This window comes from Rhamphochromis sp. 'chilingali' (genome assembly GCF_963969265.1).
Source record: "Rhamphochromis sp. 'chilingali' genome assembly, chromosome: 21".
NCBI classification, from domain to species: Eukaryota; Metazoa; Chordata; class Actinopteri; order Cichliformes; family Cichlidae; genus Rhamphochromis; species Rhamphochromis sp. 'chilingali'.
The window spans coordinates 29897259-29921659 of NC_137949.1; the positions used below are offsets into that span (position 1 = coordinate 29897259).

Here is a 24401-nt window from a genome sequence, read left to right on the forward strand (position 1 = left end):
TATGTACCGACTTACTGTTTGTTTGTTTTTTGTAGGAGAAAAGCAGTTTGTGCCTACACTAAAACCTCAATGTCAGAACATATACACAAAAAGCATAGGCTTACATGATGGACCACACTTACCAAGCTGACAGGTTTATTGTAAGATGTATACATGTGGGAGGCCATCGCCTCTGTGGTTGCTAGTTTCTGAGGCTGCAGTAGTGAGTTTAGGCGGTCTACAATACTGATGTCCAGCTCAGAGTGCACAGGACCCAGCTCCACCTGGATCTCAGCTTTCCTGGGAATGGTGCTGAGACGCACCTGGCCGCCCTGCACAGCGAGGCAAAGGGTTAGAAGTAGAGGCCAGACACTCATTGTGGAGGAACGGCATTTGATTGTTAGAGTGTTGTGGTTTCATATTGAGCTAACGGATGCAGTTACCTGAGGACCTCTGCGCTCAGCCTGTTTGTAAAGCAGGTGAAGGCAGGTGGTAAGCGGCGCATCAGCACTGGCTTTGGTGTCAAATGTCAGCAGCTGAGGTGTGAGAGAAAAACTAAAGTGAAACACTAATGTCAAGACAGCTGCACCTTTCAAGTGTTCTGTATAAATACATATACGCAGTGTTCAAACATCCAAAGCGTTATGCAGTGAGAGATGTACGAAGCTTAGGCTTGAAGGTCTCACCTCAGTATATTGAACTCCTTTTTGCGAGCCACCAATAACAGCCTCAGAGGTGAACAGACACTCTAGAAACTCCATCTGGTTCAGGGTAATGTCAGTGCTAAAAGTCCTTAAGTTGGATCCCTGCCAGTGATCATAGTTTAACTTCAGACCCTGGCCTACAAACCTGCAAACATAAGCCCAGGTGATTCAGGTGATCTGATTCATTCACATGCTCATTCCTTCAGAATACAGGAATTTGTTAAAATTAGAAGTGCACCTGAGGTGGTCATGAGGACAAGCCTGATTAAACACCACCCGAGACTGAAGGAAAGCGGCTGGCTCAAGCTGTCCTGGGCCCACCATGCTGAAGAAGTGTGCAGCCATGGGGCCAAGAGGACTGGGAGCAGCATGTGGTGGCGGCAGCGGGTCAATGTGGAGGACTGAGACAGCCAAACTGCCCAGTGTCAACCTCAGCACTAACTCTGGCCTTGACTCATCACTGTGGGTTTTGGACGAATGGGCTGAAACACAAACAGCAAATAATGTCCAGCTACAACCATGTACATGAACACAAAGGGGGAACTGATCTTGGGAATATTTCAGCATAAGTCTTTTGATTGAACATAACCTGTTCAACAACTGCTGAAACTGTTTGTTTCACACACTGGATAAACTGAGGGTGAGTGCATAATATATGTTTATGTATCTATTAATTTACTGTAGTGCTTACAAGTTTGCCTCAACAGTTTCTGAGGCAGGTGCGAATCCCGTGACTGGAGGGGAGTTTCACAAGTCTGCTTCTCTCTTTGTCGTGGTACGTCCATATATTCGTCCCACAGAGCCTACAAAACGCAGATGAAAATGAAACACTACTATTCAAAATATTTATTTGTATAACTCATTTTTCCTGTATGAGATCACTAACTACTGAGTTTCCAGACCATTCAGAGTCCTTAATCTCACCTGATTTAAACCATATTGAACGTTTCTGTAAGCATGATCACACAAATGAAGGCTTACTGTTGCATTTCCAGAGGGAGATTCTCCTGGTGAGGCAGAGTAGTTACTGGTGAGTGACAAGTCCAAATCAACAGTGGGTGGTTCACCCAGAGGAGGCAGGGATGACAAGCTATGAGACATGTCCATGTCAGCCATGGAGAAAAACACGTCGTCTACATTAGCAAAACAAAAAAGATAAAAACAAAAACAAAAAAACAGAAAAATATTCATCAGAAGAGCTAATCAATCACCAAAATCAAAGAAAATGTAGACATTACAGGATGGTGCTTCAACTCAACCTCGACTCGACACAGTTCTGGTTGTTTGGCTTTCAAAGAGGTCAGGATCTGCTCCTGGGACGGCAGTATCCTTCTTTAGGCACCGGTTCAGTTCCATATGGAGGCGATACTCATCCTCCTGCTGTATTGGGCGATTTTTCCTATCCTTAGTCCATTCCTGTGCACCTTAAATGAAGAGTTAGAAATACACTTACATTCACAATTTCTAAATAACCCCGTAAGACCCCATCTGGTCCCAAAGTTCTCGAAAGAGAGTGGTTCTCACCTCCACCAGAGAAGGCTCCAAATAAGTCCAAAAGAAGGTGAACTTGCCGTGGGGAAAGCAGAATAATCAGTGTATCGATCTGTCCAATAACATCCAGCTGAGAAGAAAAGTTGGCAAAATTTTGTGGATATTACCCCAAAAGTCTGATACTGGATAAACAACGTGGGAAATTGTTTTCCTCGTAAATCTTTGTGATTCAAAAATAGATAATTTACCTTTGCACCAGGCATCGCTAGGTTATTTTTGAGAGTGAGGGACAACTCAATTTTGCCACAGAGGCTGCCAACCTGCACAGGTTCAAAAGGCGCTGAAGAGGATACAGGCTCTGTGAACTGGGGATGCGGCTCGCATATTATTTTTGGATTCCAGCTAGGTGAGAGTTTTGGCTCAGTTTCCTGCAAAATACAGAAAGACTTGATTAAAAAGGCCACATGCATATATACAAGTCTTACAATGTGAAAGTTGCTACACTAACCGATGGAGTAGGTGACGATTTACAAGCAGCGCGAGACGCATCAGAGAACTCGTCCCAGAATACAGTAATTCCCTCCATCTGCACGTTTTTATGTGCAAACGTGGTTGGCTGATGCACATTGACACTTGAACTCTCCTCACCTGTTTCATCGCAGTACACAATCCTGAAGAGAGACGGTATTTGTCAGGGGAGATCAAGTATTAAAATACAAACTTCTCACTAAACATCAGCACCAGTACCTCCCCATGCTCAATGTGTTCAAATCTTTGACCATATATACACCAATTTGAAGTATATTATCTTATTGTGGAAACTGAGGTGCCACTGACTGTCAAAAACTTACTTTTTGATTCGAATCTCAAGAGCGATTCCAGTTTTAGAATTTTCTGGAATGTGTTCGACTCTAAAAACACTGTCCAAAAATGTCACTTTGACTCTTCGCAGAACTGTGAGAGAAGAAATTTAAAAGACATTGCTTTACACAGTATTTGTGAGGTAAACCTGCTGAATGCCAAAAAACACAGAAGCAGTTTACCTGTTTCTATCGTCTCTGCAAACTTCTCCAGTCCTTCAAATGGCTGGAAGCTCTCTCCCATATCATCGGTTAGTTTCTGGCTCAGGCATTCTTTAGCAAGCTGCATGCTGCTTGTCATGAAACTGGACCAGTACATGGGTTCAACGCCAGATGCTGGAAGTATAACCAGCAGTGATTACCTTACTTGTCTACTCATATGTATAAAATAAAACTGTTTACTTTTACTAATTTTAAGCTTTTTCTCAGGTGTTGTAGAGGGACAAATATATATATATATATCCTTACCCACTCTTGGTCTTGGTCTGAGAACCATCTCCAAACCCTTGATTTCTAGGGCACAGTTCTCCTGCAGCAGTGCTGCCCAAGGGACTGTCAGAGAGATGGTCTGGATGAACCCTGTGATTACCTCAAAAGGAGCATCTGCAGTCTCCAGTAGCTCATTGAGTGACTGAGGAACAAAATTTTAAATTTTTAAAAAAATAAATAAAAAAACATTAGAGGACCTCTTAGTTTATTTAACTGATAATTTAATCTGGCGTATTTTCAGCAACACACATGCACTACACATACCCATGTATCCAGTGGAACCTGTGCAAGAGACCCAGTGCCTTGATAAAGGTCTAGACTGAGTTGATCCAGACTAAGCTTCTCCTGCAGAAAGTTGCCCAGGTACCGATGCAGGAGGTACCTGCAGGCCCGCTTTTTAATGGACTCAGAAAAAGGCCAAGGCATCTTAACTTCAGCAGGTGAACAACACACAGGTAGTGTAAGGCGCCCTGATGCTCTGCACGTGCAATCCTACAGCTGCTTCAACAGCTACAAATTAGTCAGTGACGTTACAGCTGTGTCATCCCGTTGACCCGTCGAGAAAGCGTGACCTCAAACATCCTTCATCACCCCCAATCTGGTACACTTGGGAGGATGTGATGACACTCGGAGATGTGTATGGGGATTGGTCCGACTCCAGTTTGCTACGCCTGCAGGAAAAACATGCAAATGGTGCCACCCCCCTGTGTAATTTGACACTTGACACAACAAGTGACTTAACATAAAATACTCGAAAACAGCAAGTTAAATTAATGCTAATGCTTTAGTTTAAGGTAGTTTTAAATTGCTTGCTAGCAGCAATGAGCGTTGTAATGTAGTGCAATCTAGACTGTCGATTTTTTTTTTTTTTGTTTAAGCGTACGCTGACCCCGTTTAAAGCCGGTGCAGGCCTTGGAAATACCTGTCAGCATGTCACAAACTTGATGGCACACATTTACCCATGGCTATATTAACCTACACAAAGCTGTCACGCAACGGCAGGAACTGCGCTTTTATTGTCGGCAAGACAAAGGCAAGTCATTGAGCTAACTAGCCGGCTAGCAAATATGACGTTAGCTAGCTTACCACCTCTGTGGGAAGAGTGAGGCAGCATTAGCATTGCCGGCTAACGTCAAGCTTGGCATTTAGCATGGGTGCTAACCCTAAAACCCAACACTAACTAAAGATATCTACCCTCACACGTCAGATGCAAACTGACCAAAGCGCTGCTTAAATACACACTGATTCTATAAGCAGTCACGCGTGGGATAATTAAAAAAAATTGAGGATATTAGTAGAGCTGTTAAGTTACCTTCTGACTGAGTTGTTTACAAACACTTTCATGACTCCGCACCAACTACACGCTCCGGGGTGGGATTAGGCAGTGATGTCATAACATGGCGGAGCTGTGTAGTCCACCGGGCACTTAGTGGGCCAAGGTTTAATATACTTTAACATAAATATAATACGCTGAAAAAAGAAAGATAGCGTCGGTTTATGTGCTTTTATCCGGCTGTGAATAAATTAGACTAACAAAAGATAGCAGCTTAACGTGAGGTGGCGCTGATTGGACTGTCCTGCCCACGGAGAGCTGGAAGCTTCCACAAGCCGGAAGAACACCGCTTGCGAGGAGGTGAGAAAAATCAACGCACTTTAGTTAGAAATGATTTTTTTTTTCGTGATCTGAGTAAACCCATCAGTTAGGGTCTAAGCTAGAACTCGCTGTATAATTTTAAAGAAAGTGGCAGAAGTATGGTATGGCGGGCAGTGGTTCAGTTACGAGTTTCCCCCAAAATGTAGCAACTGTTAGCTGTTTAAATTAGCCACAGCTGATCGGACTTTATTTATAATAGCTGCTTTAAATTCGCACACTTATTCATTACCACTGACTATGATGTTTGTTTGTGGACAGGGCACAGCTAGCAATAAGGTAAGGTTACTCACAGTCCTCGAGATGTCGCTGTTACATTGCTTTTATTACTACAATCAGATACCACACACTGTGGTGCAACAGTAATTATCAGATAATGGAAAGTAGAACGCTTTATAATGGCTATATAACAGGACAAGATGCTGATGGTGCACGTTTTGTTTTATTTTTTTGCTTTTATGTTGGTGCTTTCGCTTTAAACAGTGAATTATTTTTAATGCAAAAGAATAGAATAGATCTTTATTGTAACTGTTACAATAACAATGAAACACAGTTTGGCATGTCTCCGTTGGCAGTATGTAGATTTTCATTCAGATTCTTTTTATTCAGAGTTTTCTGTGTTTCTCTAAAGTTTTCTTGAGCAACAGTTTTCCAGGCTTTCTAAAAGTCTTTGTGGTGCATGCATACTATCATTCCTTGCTGCTGGCCTTTGTTCCGACCAATACAATTTCTGAAGTAAGCAGTTTTCGAGTATGTCTCATGACCACCACTTAAATTTCTAAGTTCCTTGTATTTGATCATTTCTATGTTATGCTATTTTTACATTTATTATATTACAGTAGTGTGCAAAAGTCGTGTGTCACCCTCATTTTCTCATATTTTGATTCCAAGGAGACAGACCTTCTTCCTTTTTTAAAGTGGTCTTGAACAAAAAATCTTCAGTCTGCAGGCAGATTTTTCTTTTGACACTTGGCTGCTCTTCCTTTCTTTCTTTCTTTCTTTACTAAACCATTTCACACTGACTCTGAAATCATTCAACCATAAAAATGCACATAATTCAAGGTATGAACTAACTAAAGAGCAGACATAACTGGCTGCACATAACAAATGACTTGGCAAAGAACCAATTTTAAATTGTATCTTGAGGCTCTTTGCTGCTAGCAGTCTGTCAGGAAAACACATAGTCATCAGAAATTATCTCAGTGGAAGTGTGGCTGTCGAGAGGCCATTCTTAAGGAAGGCAAACAGGGAAAACTGCTGAGGTATTAGGGCTGAACGATTATGGAAAATAATCTAATTGCGATTTTTTGCCCCAATATTGCGATTGCGATGCGATATGCGATTATTTTTTAAGGTCTTTGTCTTCTGTATTATTAAACAAAGACAAGCAATACATCATATAGTATGGCCAATACTATATTACATTAATTTTAAACTGTTCTTTCCTGGAAGACAGACCTCTGTTATGATGACATGAGGTGATGCATGAATTGATGACTGACATTTTTATTTAACTTCTTCAATCACAACAGTATATTTGAACATACACAATAGTTTATTTTTAGCTTACAAAGATCTGAGCATAAAGTGCTGACAAGGAACCCTGGTGTAAACATTAAAATGAAAGTCAGTACAATGTGCAGATTGCAGAAATATACATAAAAAAAATCAGTGGCTTTACCACACTCAGTTTTTCGACATCTGTGAACTACTAGACAGTCATTCAATTAAAAAATAATATTAAATAAATAAAACTAATAAATAAAAAATACACACATCTTACTGATCTCTGCAGTCAGTAACATTACACATAAAGTGCAAACATAATAGCAATTGTATAAACACACACACAAACACGCCTTTAAAATTTAAAGGCGTGAAATTGGACGGTCTAGTTCTGATTAGCGTCACCGCTGTCTCGGTGGAGTTTAATAAACTCGGCCGTCTGCTTCTTGCAATCTAAAATATAACCAGACACTGGTGTAAATTCTCGACTGTCTCATACTTCTGTTTAATAAGTTTTCTGTTTGACGTTTAGTCAGCTGTGTGAAAACCAAGGAGGAACCCACCCGGGGGATTAATAAAGTTTTATTTTATCTAATCTAATAACTTTAATCTCAGCCAAACCGATTTACTCACGAACAAACAAAACACTGAAAAAAGCCCAACAATAACATTTTTAGGTTGTCTAAGTGACTTATATATTACGTTTAACCCGAGCAGCGAAACTCCGCGGTGATCTGAAAATGATGTGCCGGGAGTTGTGCCGTTCTCGGCCGCATCAGTAACCCTCGAGCTCCCGGCTAGCTGTCGAGCTGGTGGGTAGCAGACGCCTCTGAAAACGTCGAAGCACTTTTGCAAATATGGGATATCTTGATAAACCGAGCAGATATTTGATGTTTACACAACTACTTTCTCGCCTGAAAATATGTTAAAAGTTTATTTTGTGACCCAGAAAGATTAGTATGAGTAATTTTAAAACTTAGTAGCGGCCGCCATTGCTGAAAACTGGAGTTTGGCTGGGCCGCGCTATGAATTCTGGGATATGGTAGTAATTTGGACAGCCTTCGGCGCGTCGCTGTGACGTAATCGGTCTACAAATGCGGCCTCAGGAGGATGCAGCCCATGAATTTGGACATGTCCAGAGTATAATCGCAGCCTTTGCGGTTAGAAAATTGCACTTGATCATGTCGCGATATTATCGCAAATGCGATATATCGTTCAGCCCTATGAGGTATGATAGTTTAAATCAGAGAAGGACAGCAGTGAGTATCTACAGCCATCTGTGAAACACTGTGGAGGCTCTGTCATGGTTTGGGGGGTGCATTTCAGCCAGTGGTGTTGTGGATCTTGTCAAAATACATGAAATTATGAACACAGAAAAGTACTTGCAGATTTTGGTCTACTAGCTTTTTAACAGATTCATTTTTTTTAGCATGGCAGTGATCCCAAACACACTGCCAATGAAGTAAAAGCGTACCTGAATAGAAAAACATACGATTACAAGACTGTCAGTGAAGGATTGGCCTCCCCAGAGAGGAGCTCAACATAATTGAAGCATTTTGGGATCATCTTGACAGAGAGTAGAACAAAAGGCAGCCAACATAGAGAGAAAAGCTTTAAATGCCCTTTAAGAAGCCTGTTCTACTACTTAAAGAAATTACAAAAAAATATTGACTTTCAAACTTGTTTTCACCTTATATACTGCATTTCCATGTGTCTTTGCACATGTTTCAATTAATCACTCCACCTTCCCATTTTTCTGGCAAACTGTTGAAAAATGAGGAGTGGCTGTAGACATCTGTTGACATTTTTTTTATAAGCAAATAGGACTATACACTAATTTGTTTGTACACAATTAGAATTTATTCCAATAATTTTTGATCACTAGCATTTTTACTACCTCAGTGGTTTGGTGGATAAACCTTATAATCTAAGGTTTATAAGATATTTTGCCAAAAACCTAGTCTTAAAACACTTTGGTTAGCAGAAAACTAAAAAACTGTACTCTTCCTGGTTCAAGAATGGTATTTAATGTCCATTATTCTACTTTCTCATCCCATAAAAATCATTCTCTGTGTTTTTAACATCGAAGGTATGGATTAGGTCAAGGCTGCTTTCCATACAGGCATCAAGCCACCCGTGTGAATGATGAAAAACCAGTTAGGAACCACGAGACGGCAAGATATGCAGGAAAAAAAGCTCCTAATGTTATGCAGCTTGACGTAAACGTGGTGTGACAAAACCGAACTTGCGCAACAAATACCTGTTGCCACGGAGCAAGTCGAACACGTGATACGTTGAGTAGTTTTTACTGATTCGTATGGTACGGTTTCAGCTTTCAGTCAAATTTGAAAATTAAAATAAAAGCCTGTAAAAGTTTGTAAATCTGTCCAGTTGAGCACTGGGAAACACTGACACCACCATCAATCAAAATTTGCTGTTTTGTGTTGCCGGGAGCAACACAACCATTCTTGTGTCGAGGGAGTGTTTTAAAGTTCCCTCAGCTGACAACAGATTGAGAAATCCCCTTCAGATACGTGTCTGGTGCAATGTTTTCCTTCTCAGAGGAGCTGTATTGAACTCTGGAAGTGAAGCAAACATTTAAAATTGTCCAGTGGTTGCTCCAAAAAATACAGGTTTAACCTTTAGTCACACAGTCAGCTTCTACAGGATGCTAAGTATTCAAAATAGTCTACTTTGCATTTTTTTTTAAACAAACACGTCAGATCCTCATGTTTCACTTCTGCTTTAGACATGGTGAGATACACTGTCACAGGAAGATCAGATGTGACACACACAGATGTGTTTTTGTCTGTAGCCCTGGTGACCTGTCCAGGGTGTAACCTGCCTCTCACTCTATGCAGGGACATGCCCCAGTCCCATTGTGACCCTGAGTTGGATAAGTAGAAGAAAATGGGTGGATGGTCAGCTTTGTGTTTCCTAAAAAAGTCTTAAAGTCTAAAACCAACCAAACTGAATTTTAAGACTAGGCATCTCTTAACCTTTTAACATCCACCAGCTCATGATCAGACTTGGCTTTGGTTTAGTTATATCCTGTATTAAAGAGGTTGTTTTTCTTTAGAACTTAATTTTTTTTTTAACACCTAAGCAGCTTGTACAGATTCCACCAATGACAGACTGTTTTTAATAATCAGATAAAGACACAAAAACTGGGGGCCAAAGCACAGAGACGGATACGTGAAATGAAGGTTGCATGCTAACAGCTAAACACAGATTTGGCACATACTGGCTTCATTGTTTAAATATCATAGAAATATGGCTCTATCATTAGATAAATAAATCTTTCTAGGATCTCAAGGTTATTTTTTTTATCAGATAGATTCCCCATATGGTATGTTGGCAGATCTAGTTTTAACTTTATAATCATGATGCGTTTAATTGCTGCTGTCAAAAATAATCATAACAGACGTTTACTAGCTAATCCTTCAAAACCTGCTGGAATTCACCTGAGCAATGCAAACTTTGTCCCTTTTACAACATTTTTGGTGAACTATGTATCTAATTTTGGAGGTGACCAGTCAGTCCCAGTTTGTGTACCTCATTTACTTCAGAAGATATTTCGGATACCTTGGACGTTTTGACTTCTCTCCGTGAGTTTGAGTTTATGCTTCACTGCATATTTCATCCCATTTATGTGACTGGAATTTTTGTTTATAAATTAGCATCCCGTTTCCTTTTTTAAAGCCTTTTTTTCCTTTGTTCATTATGATTGTTTAGTTTTTTTCTTTTTTTTAAATTAAACTAATCTGGTATTTTGAAATGCAAAAGAGATCCTCACGGGTCAAAATCTTGGTTAGCAGTTTAGGTTAGTAAAGGCCCTTAAGATATTCAATTCACAATGATATCAAATGATTAATTCTAGAATTCTGATTTTATTTAATGTCTTTTTTTATTTCTTTTTGTTAGCATAGTCTGAAACTAATTAATCTTCTCAAAAATCTTGAATGTAACCTCTAAAAACCACCATTTTTCAATTTTTATGCCCATCACACTTGAATCAACCAATGCTGTTGTTTTAACGTGTTATAGGGGATGGAGGTAGACTGCCAGGCTGAGGAGTCCATGGTCTCTGCTTTTGATGAAGAGTCTGTTGAGCTCGGTGACGTCAAGGACATGAGACTAGAGGCTGAAGCAGTGGTCAACGACGTCCTCTTTGCTGTGTCTGAAATGCACGTGTCACAAAGTCTCAACAGCGCGTCCGACGTGGCCTACATAAATGTGGAAACAAGAGAGGGAAACCATTACTGTCTGGAGCTCACTGAGGCTGGGCTGAGGGTGAGACGATGCAGTGACACGTTACCCACATGCGTTCACTTTTAAGACTTCAAACCGTGCAGAGGTTTTACAGTAAATCACTGATTTCTTCCCAAACAGGTGGTGGGCTATGCATTCGATCAAGTGAACGAGAATTTGACGACTCAGTATCACGAGACTGTTTACTCGCTCCTAGACACGCTCAGTCCGGGTTACAGAGAAGCCTTTGGGAATGCTTTGCTCCAGCGGCTGGAGAGGCTGAAGCAAAACGGACAATGAAAAGGACCAAGATGCTGCATACATTGTACACGTGACACGGGGGTTGATGATGACGGCAATGTTTGAGTATGAGCCAACACTAAGTTTGTTCATATACTTTATCCGGTTATGTGATATCCAACTGCTTAGCTCCCATACAATAAGGGATACCCAACTACGACTGCTTTTGTTCTAAGTTTCATGCCATTGAATTACTTCATGTTATTTCCTTAGGTTTAGTGGCTGATATGGGCTGGCTGTATAGGGCTCTGTGGCGATAGTGTTGTTGACTTTACTGTGGAAAGACTGCAGCTTTTGTGTTTTCAAAAAATTTGTAACGCCACACATTGTTTAAGAATTCTGCAAAGTTTGTGGTCCTTTGAAATGTCAAGAGAGAGAAGCAGCGAGCTACGTTAATACTGGTCCTGTTTACCCCCCGTGCCCTGCTTGCACTAAACCTGTGACCTGATGCTCAGATATGCTCAACTAGCTTTTATTCAGCTGTGAAAGTGCTGAAACTGTTTTTGTTCCAAGCATATACTGCCTTAATCTCATTTTCCATATATATATATATCTAACTAGGTCAGGGACAGCACTTATTTTAACAGCTCTAACTACATTGTAATTTGAGTATCTACTAACTCATCAAGTTGTGTTTTATTATTCTGCTTTGGGGGGTTTTCTTGCATACTGCACAATTCATTGCATTTCAGACTTAGCTGTAAAAGTGAAAGGCTTGAAGATATTTCGCTGTTCAAACCTTTTGGTCTTTTTATCAAACTGCACAGCCTGTGTTAACGCTCAGCGAGGATTTCCAGAGCTGCTTTAAAACGCTGGTTTTCTCTGCATGTGACCTGGTTAAACTTCTACAGACTCTTTACATCTGTGCATTCATACTGTCATTCCTTGCTTCTGGCCTTTGTTCAGACCAATAAAATTTCTGAAGTATGCAGTTTTTGAGTTTGTCTCATGACCAGCAGTTTACAGATTTAGTTTTTTCTATTTTTACATTTATTTTACAATAGAACTGTGCAAAACTCTTGAGTCACCCCTTTCTTCTTTATACTGTGCTTCCAAGGAGACAGACTTTCTTCCTTTTTTTAAAGTGGTCTTGTACAATAGTTCTCAAGGCTCCAGGCAAGTTTTTCTTTACATTGGCTGCTTTTTCCCCTCATTTTTAATCTGGTCTTTTTACTTGACCATTTTCAGAGGGATTTACAATTATTTATTCTTTTACACATGAGTCATTCAACCATAAAAAGGCAACTAACTACCCCAGCAGACATTGGCAAAGAACCAAATTTAAATTGTATCTTTATGGACTTTGTTACTTACAGCCTGTCAGAAAAACACATAATTTGCTTTGCCAGACATGAGTGAGGGTTTTTGCACCAACAAGGTAATTCCCAAGGAGCTAGTGGGAAACTTCGCACATCTCTGCCTTGTCATGGTTTTCAGTTTTAAAGCCAGCATAAAAACCTTTATCCGGGCAGTAATTTTTTTTATAGATCCAATTAAAAACATCCAACCACTCAAAAAGATGGTTTAATTTGCTCTTTCAAAAACAGAACAGTAAAACAACACAAAGCAACCCAGGGGCGTAGAGCCTTAAGCATGTGCATGCAGCATACAAGGACAGACAAGAAGCCCTCCTCCCACAGACATTGATTATCTTGTTAATAGTATTACAACTTCACTGTGTATGACTCTGGATACTGTAGCTCCTCTGAAAAAGGCCCAAATCAGAAGTACTTGAATCCCTGGTAAACCAGGAGAAGCTTAACTTGACGTGTAACCTGCGAGGGCTGCAGATATGGTCTAATGTTATCAGCAATGACAAGGACATGGGGGGGGGGAAGCAAAACTAGAAAATTTGTCAAGAGGAATCAGGAGAGAGCGATGACCTGTGGCTGCCACTGGCTGGCTCCCTTCTTGAAGGTGGTCTTGTTGCCTCGGCAGTGCACCTTTTGTCACTTTCATTTGTACCAAGGCAGGTGAAATGGAGTCACAACAGTTTACACTTCCTTACTGCACAGACTGATATCTCGGAAGTTTAACTGCATTAAACTGTGATGATTGAGCTTTCCCTTATTGGTTTTTTATTAGTGTAGTTTCATTCCTCATTTGAAGAACGTGTTTTCCGAGCTGCCTGATTAGACCTGATGACACCAAAAAAGGTTGAGCCAAAAGAAATAAAAGGAAATAAATAAAAGCAATTGCCTCGTACCAGTCTGACTATATAACTTTATTATACAAGTTGTTATGGAAGTTCCCCGACGGGTAACCAGATGCCTGAACTACAAAACAGGTTTTTCTCTTATCCAGAAGTCTGGCTCACTTCTTGTTTTGCCATGGCAACTTATTCTGCAGAGCAGGGTAGTTTCTCAGAATAGAGATCAGCAGGTATGAAATCACCTAATGACACCAGAAAACAGCATCACCATTCCTTGAAGATTCCTCCTCAGGCCTGCGTGCAGATTATGAGGGCTGAAAGTTTTTCAGTAGTGTGTCATGTCAGCGTTTGTGATTATCCCTTGCTGTTGTTTTTTTGTCCCCCCCCCCCCCCTCTGTTAGCTGCAAAAAACAAATTCTATAAAGTCCCAGTATATTATAAAACCTGCCTTATTTGTACTTAGACTGAGCCCACTTTTATATTTACTCTTTAACTCAGAGCATTTTTATATTATAAAAAAAAAAAAAAAAAAAAAAAAAACACAATTTAATGAAATATGAATCAATTCTTGAACATCCAACTATAACACTCTACAAAGCTCTTCCTCTTACACACTCATACTACCGTTTTCTTGCTTTTATGTTTAACCTCAGTTCCCGTATAGTAAAGTTTCATGTTCCTTTTTTTTTTTTTTTTAAAGAATCAGCTGTTGTGCATTTGACATTTTAGTCTTTATTGGTCAGATGCTGCCGGTGTCAAGCCTTTCATATGAACCAAGCTTTCTACAGTCACTTATGGTAAATCCTGGGCTTGTGTGACAGTGCTCGGGTAAGTGAACCCAGATGATGGAAGGATACCCTGAATATTAAAATACAGGCCTTGGGTGTTTGACAAAGTTAGTTTTATTGAAAACACATTCATGTAACAAAAATGCCATTTGGGCACACATTTAGAGCTCCATTAGAATTTTCTTTAACAATTCCCTTCCTTAAATCTTGCTGCACACGGTCAACAAGAAATATTACAAAATTCATAGTAAAGATCAGTACAGCATGTACCTTCTGACTACACAGCAGCCAGTAAGACAAGACAGTTCCACAGCAGTGGAATGTAGTTCAGGGTCAATCACACATCCACAACTCGTAATTTGATTATTAGGAAGACCGTGGGGAGAAAAAACAAAAGCCTCTAATTTCAGCAGAATTTTAGATGTGCGATAAAGTCTTGCAAACTAGTGAACACTTAAAAATCAGTTTGATCGATATAAAACAAGATCTTTCAATGTTAGTAGAACACTTGTCAAAACTAGTTCCCTTTCAGAGGCATTTACTTGTTTGCTACACAAGCTGAACTGGAAACTTGATGCAGAAGAGATCCTTCGTGTTGTCATCTCGTAGCTCCCACTCCACAACCAGCTTGAGCTGGAGGGGAAAAAAAGAAAAGTAGCCAGTGAACAGAGTGCATGTTCGATGTCAATGAAAAGAGAAATAAAGGGTACAAGAGCAGAGTCCAGAATTACTGATACAGGCTGAAAACTTAAAGCAAAACTAGTCGTACACATTAACAAAATCATCATGATGGAATATTAGAGACTATAGTCATGCTTGCACACATTTTCCCAGCTAACAGTTTGCCATGACCTGAAGGAGTCAATTACTGTTTAAATCTCCATAGAATAAAACCATAAGAGACCTTTAAATGCAGATTTGTCACATTACAACAGCCTGCAGACAGGAAAGAAACTGATAATGACCAGTATCGAGGAGCAAACGACTGTTGCCAGGGTGGCATGAACTACTTACAGCTGGATACTCGTCCTTTACAGGTAATGTAGCCACATAGTGATAAGTCTGCCCATTCTGGATGGGACACTCAATTCCAGATTTGCAGCCGTCTACAATCGGAATAGCGAAGGGGATAGGAACGCCAGCGATGACGCCGTGAACCACTGCAGTGCTCTCCTGGCTCGGCACAGCTTGAAGCAAACATGACAATGTGATTAAAGCTTTAGTTGTAAAAGAAATGCATTTATATTCTGGACGTTGGGAGAAACATTTCTAAAAGATGGGGCTCACTCACCAGAGGTGAATGTCACATTGACTGTGTAGGAGTCTCCTCTTTTTAGCTTGCAGGGCTGACTGGGACAAGGGGTGATTTCAACCGTCACCACTTTCCCAGAAACAGAGCCTGAAGAGAGACAGAAAAACAAAACAGGATTGGAGGGATTTCATAGTGTGCATGCTTACAGTTCTGCCTTTAAAAAAAAAAAGTTTAAAATTGAAGTGAACTCATCGCAAAGTGCAACTAAACCACCAGATTCATGCTTTTGCAAGACAAATACAGGTCTAGGTCATATTCAGGGTGGCATCTGGTTAGATCACCAAAGCCTCACTATTGTGTGGTAAATGTTGTTCAAAATATATAAGAAGAGCTTGTGTGGCTGTTTATATTATGGACATGTAGGGGTGTGTGTGCGCGCATGTAGATCTAGGCGTGAACGGTGCTACCTCTGTTTAAGCGTGGTGGAGGAGGACAGGTTGAATAACTTGAAAGCATATAGTGAACTTAAAAAACAAAGTGCACAATTCTGTCAGTCAGCTTTCCTGTTTTCTTGATACAGCAGCATGAGGAAGCACTGGTACATGTTAGCGACATCTATGAGTCATCTACTTTCACTCCAATACCAGTTTTGAATGGCTTGAGTCTTGTTCCTGACAAATACCACTCATATTACAAAAACACATGACTTAAGCTGAATCATGGAGACCCATCCTGGAATCTGAACTGAAGGACGAAAATCAAAAATAATTAAAATATCCAAGACTATAAGTGACAGAAAACTAGTCTATGAAACCGATTAAAGAGATTCAATAAGTTTAATAACAAACAAGTGTATTAATCGCACATTCAACAGTTTCGACGGATCACACGGGTTAAAATTAGTCTCTTAGTTAGCATTTAAATGAAGTGAATCATCACCATCAGCGTGACTCGTAACTTACCGCAATCTAAAAATTTCACCGTTTCCGCGCAGCTGAATCCAATCAAGCACAACACAATGAAACTGGTCCGGGCGTCCATGTTTTCCCCTTTGCTGTGTGTGAGCCTAAGGAACAAAAAAAATCTTTACTCCACAGGAAAACAAACTCAGTCCCCGCAGTCAGTGTTTGAGTCAGATGACTTGTTTGCTCGTCCCGCGGACGTCCCTAGTACAGCACTGAGTACAAAGCTTAATAACAACGACATTTACTTAAACTTGATGGAAAATTAGTAAAATTGCAAAATAAAACGTATAATTTTTGTTGAAAACCACGATATAAACTCTATAAATTATACCTTTAGCTGACGACGTTGTAAGAGCTACCACCTTTCTTCCTGCACTGTCAGCTACGAGAGGCGGCGCGTATTTAAAAGGTTCCTGGCGTGTTCTCCACCCGACGGTGAGCCTGTCAGGAACCTAACCCCTTCTTAATACCCCGCCTTCTGCCTTGTAATTGGAGGATCAAAACATCAGACGTGAAACGCACAAATTCTCTCTAAGCTCCACCTACAAGGGCAAAGAGCTGAGAAGAGATATGCCTGCAAGCCACGACTAAGGTATCGAATACCCAATGAGTCATGATTGGCAGCTAGTACAACGAATCAAATGGCTAACATGGGCACGATAATATACGTCGATGTAGGGGCGGGGTTTAGCAACATCTGTTATGGAAGATGTCCTTCGTGAGAGGAGCAATGATATCTGCGTCGAAGTCAAGATTATTGACTCTCGCTAGGTAAAGTTAATTTCTCACAAATTGCAGGACATATTAAACGTCTCTCTAAAAAAGTAATAACTAATAAAGTCCTGATTGTGTAAAAAATGTAGCTACTGCTAGCTAGCTAGCAGGTTAGCCTTCAATGCTACCAATAAGTAACGTTATGCTAACGAGCTAGAAGGCTTGTTAGCAACGCTGCAAGTGTGATCTGTTGTTTTGCAGGGCATCCACTCTCCCAAACATCCTCAACGTGACTGAGCAATTACACCGTCTTCCTCACAACTCCCAGTCGCTGTATGTAGCCGGGCTTCGGTGCTACAGCAGCGCCTCCACCCAGGAGAAGCCAGGGGTGTCAGGTTCATCTGAAGTACACCTCACTGAGTCATGCGTGAAGGTTAGGACACACTCTTAAACTGCTGTTTTCTGCTAAAACCTCAAAAGCTGAAACACCAAGTCACCATAATTCAGGCTAAGAGTTTGACTCCTTTAGAGACCAATTAGACTGAGCTTATTTAACCCTGTTGTTTGGGGACGCCATGACACTGTCAGTTTTTCTAGTGTTTAATTTTTGTAAATACTAAAACACACACAATTTTTAAAAAAAAATCATCAAGAAATCAAGTTTCCTTCGGGATTAATAAAGTATTCTGATTCTGATTGATTCTGATTCTGAAGTTTACCAATAGAGTTCATCAAGGTGAAAAGTTATTCAGATCAAAATGCATTTAAACTTGAGTTTTCAAAGTATGCTAAGGTTGTAGGTCCACCCTGAAAAACTCCAGGGCCCGTATCCCTAAAGATTCTGAGAATCCTCTCAGAGAGCTCCTAACTTAACCTAAAAATTCCTTGCCAGGAGTTTTAGCTTAGAAGTGATTCCAGAACATTTTCAGTGAACTCTGAGCAAGGAATGGATGGAAAATCCTATCTTAGTGAGGAGGTGTGGTTGACCCCGTTGCTAGGTATGAGTCATCATTTCAAAAGCCGTGATTGGTTGATCCTACAAGTTTGATGGAAATGAGCTTTTGGTGATAATGAGCAAAGGATGTACCCTCAAATCAATAAACATATTATATACTCTAATCTTATGCTGACTGTAATTGTAAATAATATTTCACATTCAAGAAAATATCTGGAAAATGAATAGTAAGCTGTAGGGGTTATAGCCATTAGAATCTAAAATATGTGAAAACTTAAACTCATTACACCCTGTTCAAATAATGATTCGTGTCTTATTTGCTCATATAAATATCCTAGCTGGCATATTTTGTACTTTCACTCCCATATGGACCCCGTTGAAAACAAGATGGCCTATCTCAAGAGGCTGTCCTTAATGAAGTAGAAATCACAACGTTACAAGTCCAGTGTGGTCTTAACGAGGGTAACATGGCTCAGCTTTTAGCAATGTCTGTGATTGCAGACCCAAGTCATCACTGCTGCATTGTTGCATTTTCCCGGTTGCCAAATACCTCGGGGTTGTGATTACTTTCGTCTCCGGTGTAATAGCGTTGTGGCGTCGAGTTGGTGAAGTAATTGCATCTCTAAGGAGATCCACCACAAACATGATTCCTGCACGATCCAATCTGTAGCATCTCAATAATTCCCTGTCATCCAGTGTTTGCAGGACATCTCTCCTGCCTCTTCTGTTGGCCATTTTGTGCAGCTGCTTAGGGGAACTCCTAAGCCACTAAAAGTCCTCTTCCCTGCTCTTAGCAGATCTCGCCTTAGGAGCCCTTTTAAGCGCTAGGAATCTTGAGGAATAGCTTTTATATTAACTGGGATTGTCGTGTCACTTTTAGGGGAAATTCTAAGAAAACGTCATGACTCTGAGAATTTTCTTAGAATTTGGCCGCTAGGAGCCACTTTTTGCACAAAGATTCTTTAGGGATACGGGCCCAGGTCTGTACCAATCAGAGAACATATGTTTGAACACAGAGCTACACACTAATATACTGTATACAATAATTAGCTCATGGACAACGAGATACAGTTGATCTCAAACTTTCAAACACCAGCATCAGAAAACTGCAGACACTTTTTACACGTTGAGAGGCTTAATTAAAAAAAATGTTTTCCTTCCTTCAAACTTACTTTTATTCTACCAGGAACTCCCATGTGCTTTTAGATCTAATCCTTTTTATGAGCTAACAGCCATACAAACACCTAACATATCAGAAATGCAGCAACAGCAAATGTAATGTAAAATACACAAATACCCAGAACAAAAAGCAGTGGCAGCAGCTCAGGAAAGACAACCACATCTTTTTCACCACATTCCTTATGATGCCTTTTAATTCAGAAATAGATATCAGTGTTTTTATCATTTTGATCTTTCTGCTAAATATTCTATTTCCAAATTGTTTAGTGGGAAAATGCTCCACACAGGAAGACCCCAGCTGGCTAAAATTGGTTATCATTCACTCTCTGTTTTGATAAATGAGTATGTGTACCTCATATGTTATATCTAATATGCTTATTTAATACAGAGACTAGGGGAGATCACGGAAAAGGGCGAGTACCTGAGAATATATGTGGAGGGAGGAGGCTGCTCCGGGTTTCAGTACAAGTTTTCGGTTGACAGAAAGAAGAACGAGGACGACAGGTAAACAACCCCGAATCAAGATTTCCTTATTGCATAATCTAGTGATACATGTTCCTTGTTGTTGTTTCCTTATGGGCTTTTTATCAGCTGTGCCACTGCTGTGATTTCAGAGTGTTTGAGAAAGGAGGAGTTGGCGTTATTGTGGACCAGGAGAGCCTGGAATTTGTGAAAGGATCCACGGTGGACTTCAGTCAGGAGCTTATTCGCTCCGCCTTCCAAGTGCTCAAGAACCCACAAGCTGATCACGGCTGCTCCTGTGGCAGTTCCTTTTCTGTTAAACTATGATCCTGCCTAACTCATTCCCAGACACCTGCAGCAGTAATATGCAGCACTCTGATTTCACAGTTTATTGGGTGCACATGTGCAAAACGATAAAATATGAAGAGATATTTCTCATTTGAGTGCATAAGATAACTAATATAATAATAATATATAACTAATATATATATAACTGTACCTAATAAACTGAGAAGTCAGATCATTTTATCACATTGGACCCGCTCATAATTCATTTCACTTTTAACAGCTCGACATGAAAACTAGTAGATTAAAATTAGTCTTTTTTGCTGTGAAAATGACTTGAACTGAATGAACAACAGATGTAAACAGTATTCTATTTCAAATTGTGTACAAGATAGGAGACGATGATGCTCACTGACAGTCAATATTTAGCAGTACTTTAAAAAAGGTTGACATGAAGTATGTGAGTATTCAGTTCTTGTAAAATATGTAAATAGGCGATAAATATAAAGTTCTAAAGTATATTTGTTTTATATGTAATAAATTAAGCACATTTAAGATTTTCACCTGTTCTGTTGTTTTTAATTTGTTACTTTCACAATCTCGTGAAACACAACAGCTCCATGAAAAGCCTCCTTTGCTTAGCGGAGGTGTTTCAAGTGTTTCAGTGATCCCAGGAAATCTGTTATGTTGGGCCGCTCGTAGGTATCAACCATGGTAGGCTTAAGTACAAAGACGATGGCCCCCTTTCTTCTTTCTTTTGTCAATTTGTATATTCCAGTTAGGATTCACCTGGTTATCCTCCTTTAACCTCCTAAGACCCGAACTCTTTCATGGCATGCATTTTGAATTTTTCTTTGCTATTTGGGTTGATTGGGACCTAAAGAATGTAGAAACAAAGAATTACCAGATTATTTTTTTCAACCTAATTTTTGTTTTTGAGAAAAATGAGATCCACATATGAGGACATTTGTTTCAAATTTTGATAGAACTGTGGCAGTATAATGTCCTCGTAAGTGGCTATCAGGCCCTTGTAGAAAATAATTAAGTATTTTGGTCTAGACGTCCCAAAATGTGATGTCCACATATGTGGATGCCAGGTCCTAGGAGGTTAAAGTCTCCTTCTGTCTCCTCTTCTGCAGTCCCATATTATGAACTGAGATCTCATTTAACATGGTAAGCTAAATTGATTTCCAGGTCACAGGCAGTAGAATGAAGGACAACTGAGAGATACCCTTGTATATAGTAAAATCACAACACAAATAAAGGAATCTTTAAGCTTCCTGCTAATCTAACTTTTTTTTACTGCCATGGTGTCAGTGCAGTCAGTTTTTCCTATTTGTCTTTTGGGAACCAACCTTCACATGGACAGGTTTGAGACCAAGAAAGTTCAGTAGAGTTTCACAGTGCAAATTCAACAAGACGCACTAATTCTCAAACCTGGTTCTCACAAAGTGCCAAGCACATTTTAAGTTCCTACATGATGCTGGTGTGGAGCCAGTTCTTGCTTTGGCTACTGTAAAACAACCTACTGTGCAACAAAACTAAACTTTATAACTCATAATGTGGCAAAAGCTGTGGTCCCGAATAAATCTGAGCAAACGTGTACCTGGGGAGGAGATCATGGGGCAGAATCTGCAAGCCGAGCTTCTTGTGGTCGCCCTTCTTAAATCGATGAACATTGTGGTTCAAATTTTTTGCTGTCACTAATTTTTTTGATGGCAACACGTGGAGCTGGATCACCGGCACTTGGGAGGTGATCTAGGATACTTCATCTTGGAAAGGAAAACCTGAACCAGGGATGGGTTTGTCAGAATTCACCCAACTGCAAAACAACTGTAGCAATATAATTTTTCTAAAAATAAGTGCATTAGGGAATATTTGAGCAATTCTCAAGCATCATCAGTCTCAATAAACACGGATGAGTCCAAGTTTCAAAGATCATGGTTGTGTTTTATTTTAATTATTTTTTAATAAAGTGGAATTTAAGAAACATCTCACAAAAATATACAAAAAGAATATCTACAAATGGTATATACACTGATGAAATGTAAATCAAAATATGCAGCAACTTTTTTTTTTAGTAGTTAGTCTTAATGCAAGGAGGAAATCTTTTGCACTTTTTTTAATATTCTCTGATAAACATTCCATTTAAGCAATATCTTATTTCACGAAACATCAACGCACTGTTGAAAAAACATCACACCGCTCATAATCATGAAAATGCAACAACAACATATCGTAGCAGCACACTAAAAAGTGACCACTGGAACTGCAACGAGTGCAACGAGATCTCAATTTACAGCTGTTCTTTTTGTTTTCTGAGGAATTTGGTTCAGACAGATTGTCTTCCCGTAAGCCATGCACACACCCTTTAATAAATCACAAACGAATCCTCAAACACGGACGTTAATATGACATGAGGGGAACACTGCAGAGGGCGGGTGGGGTAGGTTGGGTGGGGGTTGAGGTCAATCAGTCAACAGCACGACCACGTTATCACGTCTTAAATGAACCACCAGGGCGACACAGTGAGCAGGTCAGGTGTACAGTGCATAGTATGCTTTGGCATGCTGACATCCAGAACATAACAGTGGATGTTACATTCAGGAGGAAGGCCACAGGATTTGGAATTACCAGTTAAAAACAGAATAAACGGATGAAAAAAATAAATAAAAAAAAGGTAATAAATAAATAAAATGAAACAATACAAAAAGAATCCAAACCCTTCTAAACGCTCAGATTAAGGCTAATTCAGTTTGCTACATGTTTGTTTCCTTTTTTGAAAAATGGCATTGTCAGTAACACAATTTCAGAGGCCTGCCACATGGCAAAACTGCTATTTGGGACACGTACACAGATAAGCTTGTTTTTCAAAAAAAGAAATAATGCATCACTGAAATGATATGCACATATTAGGTGTTTTATTCTTTTCTTCCTCAGTGACGATGTGATGTTAGGAGAGCAGGGCTGTATGCCCTCTGCCTGTTTTCACAATCAAGGACTGTGATGAAGATGAGCCTTGCACATATGCATGCACCTAGTTTTGAGGCAGTAAGTCGAATCACCGGTTTATCTCATTTACAAGCTGCCAGGTCCCTCCTCCTCCTCCTCCTCCTCGTTGTTTAAATGTCTCCTTTAGTTTTCTTTTCTGTTTTTTTCTGACCCCTGACTTTCTGATGTTGGATGATCCCAGTGTGATCCTCAATGCGGGGCATGGACACACCTCCACACAAAGAGGCTGGAAGGGACATAAAAGAAAAGGCTTGCATCACTTAACACTGAGACTGAAACACTTGTAAGCGATGGTGTAATTTGGATTCTCGGTCATACCTTCTGTCGTCCCCGCCGGCGCTGACAACGAAGCGATCTCCGTTTGTGAAGCGTACGTTTGTCAGATGAGCAGAATGGCCCAGGAATCGTTTGTGTTTGGCCTGAAACAGAACACAGAAAGTATTTATATAAACTGCTACTGATAGTTTTTAAAGTGCAGTAACACATTTATATATTATCTACACGTGGATCACATGCGTAAGCTTATAGCAAAGCAATGGGTGTGCCATTGTGTTTTACCGAAATCTGCATTTTTCTGTTATTTCTGCTCACTTGATAAACAAAATTGTCTATTAGGCTTGAATAAATTATATTATATATTACAATTATATAAAGTTAATTTTTCTAGGTGATCAATTTGTCAGTTAACTGACAAATGATTATAAAAAGAAATTCTATGGCCACTTTATTAGGTATACCTGTTCAGCTGCTTCATATTACAAATATGTCATAAAATCACATGTTGACAGGAGTATATATATATATATGTCTAGTTCTCTGGGATTTTTTCACAGATTCATCTCTAGGGATTACAGAATGGTCGGAAAAGAAGAAAATATCCAGTTCTCTGGGTGGAAATGTCTTGTTGATGTGAGAGGAGAATGGCCAGACTGCTTCAAACTGATTGAAAGCTAACAGTAACTCACTAACATGCATAAAAGCATCTCTGAAAACACACTGAACCTTCACACTGAACCAGCACATCAACAGAAAAACAAACTTGGTGGTAGCTTCTATCGCCAAAATAGGACAATGGGAGATTGTAAAACTGTTGCCTGGTCTGATGAGTCCTGATTTCTGCTCCAACAGTCAGATGGTAGGGTCAGAATTTAGTATAGACAACATAAAAGCATGGATCTGCCCTGCCTGTATCAACAGTTCAGGCTGCTGCTGCTGTAATGGTGTGGGGGATATTTTCTTGGCACGTTTTGGGCTGCTTAGCACCAAATGGGAATCTTTTAAACTCCACAGCCTGCCGCAGTATTGCTGCTGACCACGTCCATCCCTTTATGACCACAGTGTCTTTATCTTCTGATGGCTGCTTCCAGCAGGATAACACACGATGCCACAGAGCTCATATCATATCT

General features: G+C 40.0%; 5 protein-coding genes across 5 annotated transcripts in view; 2 read left to right on the top strand and 3 right to left on the bottom strand.

Moving 5' to 3' along the window:
• Positions 1 to 4969, bottom strand: part of atg2b (autophagy related 2B) — a 20319-nt gene extending 15350 nt beyond the window's left edge. Inside the window, exons 1-15 of the mRNA XM_080871634.1 lie at positions 4836 to 4969; positions 3788 to 4194; positions 3503 to 3665; positions 3218 to 3370; positions 3026 to 3128; positions 2683 to 2845; positions 2423 to 2602; positions 2208 to 2304; positions 1943 to 2107; positions 1665 to 1816; positions 1375 to 1486; positions 922 to 1165; positions 666 to 828; positions 423 to 515; positions 123 to 311 (exon numbers count right to left, since the gene is read on the bottom strand). Of these exons, the coding sequence (XP_080727760.1) occupies positions 123 to 311; positions 423 to 515; positions 666 to 828; positions 922 to 1165; positions 1375 to 1486; positions 1665 to 1816; positions 1943 to 2107; positions 2208 to 2304; positions 2423 to 2602; positions 2683 to 2845; positions 3026 to 3128; positions 3218 to 3370; positions 3503 to 3665; positions 3788 to 3949 (2139 nt within the window). The 5' untranslated portion in view covers positions 3950 to 4194; positions 4836 to 4969. The remainder of the gene's footprint in view (positions 1 to 122; positions 312 to 422; positions 516 to 665; positions 829 to 921; positions 1166 to 1374; positions 1487 to 1664; positions 1817 to 1942; positions 2108 to 2207; positions 2305 to 2422; positions 2603 to 2682; positions 2846 to 3025; positions 3129 to 3217; positions 3371 to 3502; positions 3666 to 3787; positions 4195 to 4835) is intronic.
• gskip (gsk3b interacting protein) lies at positions 4920 to 12162 on the top strand. The gene is made up of 3 exons (XM_080871637.1): positions 4920 to 5156; positions 10728 to 10973; positions 11073 to 12162. Exons 2-3 carry the CDS (start codon positions 10731 to 10733, stop codon positions 11229 to 11231), a joined length of 402 nt encoding a protein of 133 aa, XP_080727763.1. The 5' UTR covers positions 4920 to 5156; positions 10728 to 10730; the 3' UTR covers positions 11232 to 12162.
• A 2162-nt stretch (positions 12163 to 14324) lies between these two features.
• On the bottom strand, positions 14325 to 16868 carry LOC308389991 (NPC intracellular cholesterol transporter 2-like). The gene is made up of 5 exons (XM_080871635.1): positions 16720 to 16868; positions 16386 to 16489; positions 15463 to 15570; positions 15186 to 15358; positions 14325 to 14804 (listed from the first exon to the last, which is right to left on the bottom strand). The coding sequence occupies exons 2-5, from the start codon at positions 16462 to 16464 to the stop codon at positions 14721 to 14723; spliced, it is 444 nt and encodes a 147-aa protein (XP_080727761.1). The 5' UTR covers positions 16465 to 16489; positions 16720 to 16868; the 3' UTR covers positions 14325 to 14720.
• A 223-nt stretch (positions 16869 to 17091) lies between these two features.
• isca2 (iron-sulfur cluster assembly 2) lies at positions 17092 to 20555 on the top strand. The gene is made up of 4 exons (XM_080871638.1): positions 17092 to 17159; positions 17364 to 17535; positions 19625 to 19740; positions 19851 to 20555. The coding sequence occupies exons 1-4, from the start codon at positions 17098 to 17100 to the stop codon at positions 20023 to 20025; spliced, it is 525 nt and encodes a 174-aa protein (XP_080727764.1). The 5' UTR covers positions 17092 to 17097; the 3' UTR covers positions 20026 to 20555.
• A 1378-nt stretch (positions 20556 to 21933) lies between these two features.
• eml5 (EMAP like 5) overlaps positions 21934 to 24401 on the bottom strand; it is a 51387-nt gene continuing 48919 nt past the window's right edge. The window contains exons 41-42 of the mRNA XM_080870440.1: positions 23314 to 23414; positions 21934 to 23221 (exon numbers count right to left, since the gene is read on the bottom strand). Coding sequence (XP_080726566.1) covers positions 23185 to 23221; positions 23314 to 23414 — 138 coding nt within the window. The 3' untranslated portion in view covers positions 21934 to 23184. The remainder of the gene's footprint in view (positions 23222 to 23313; positions 23415 to 24401) is intronic.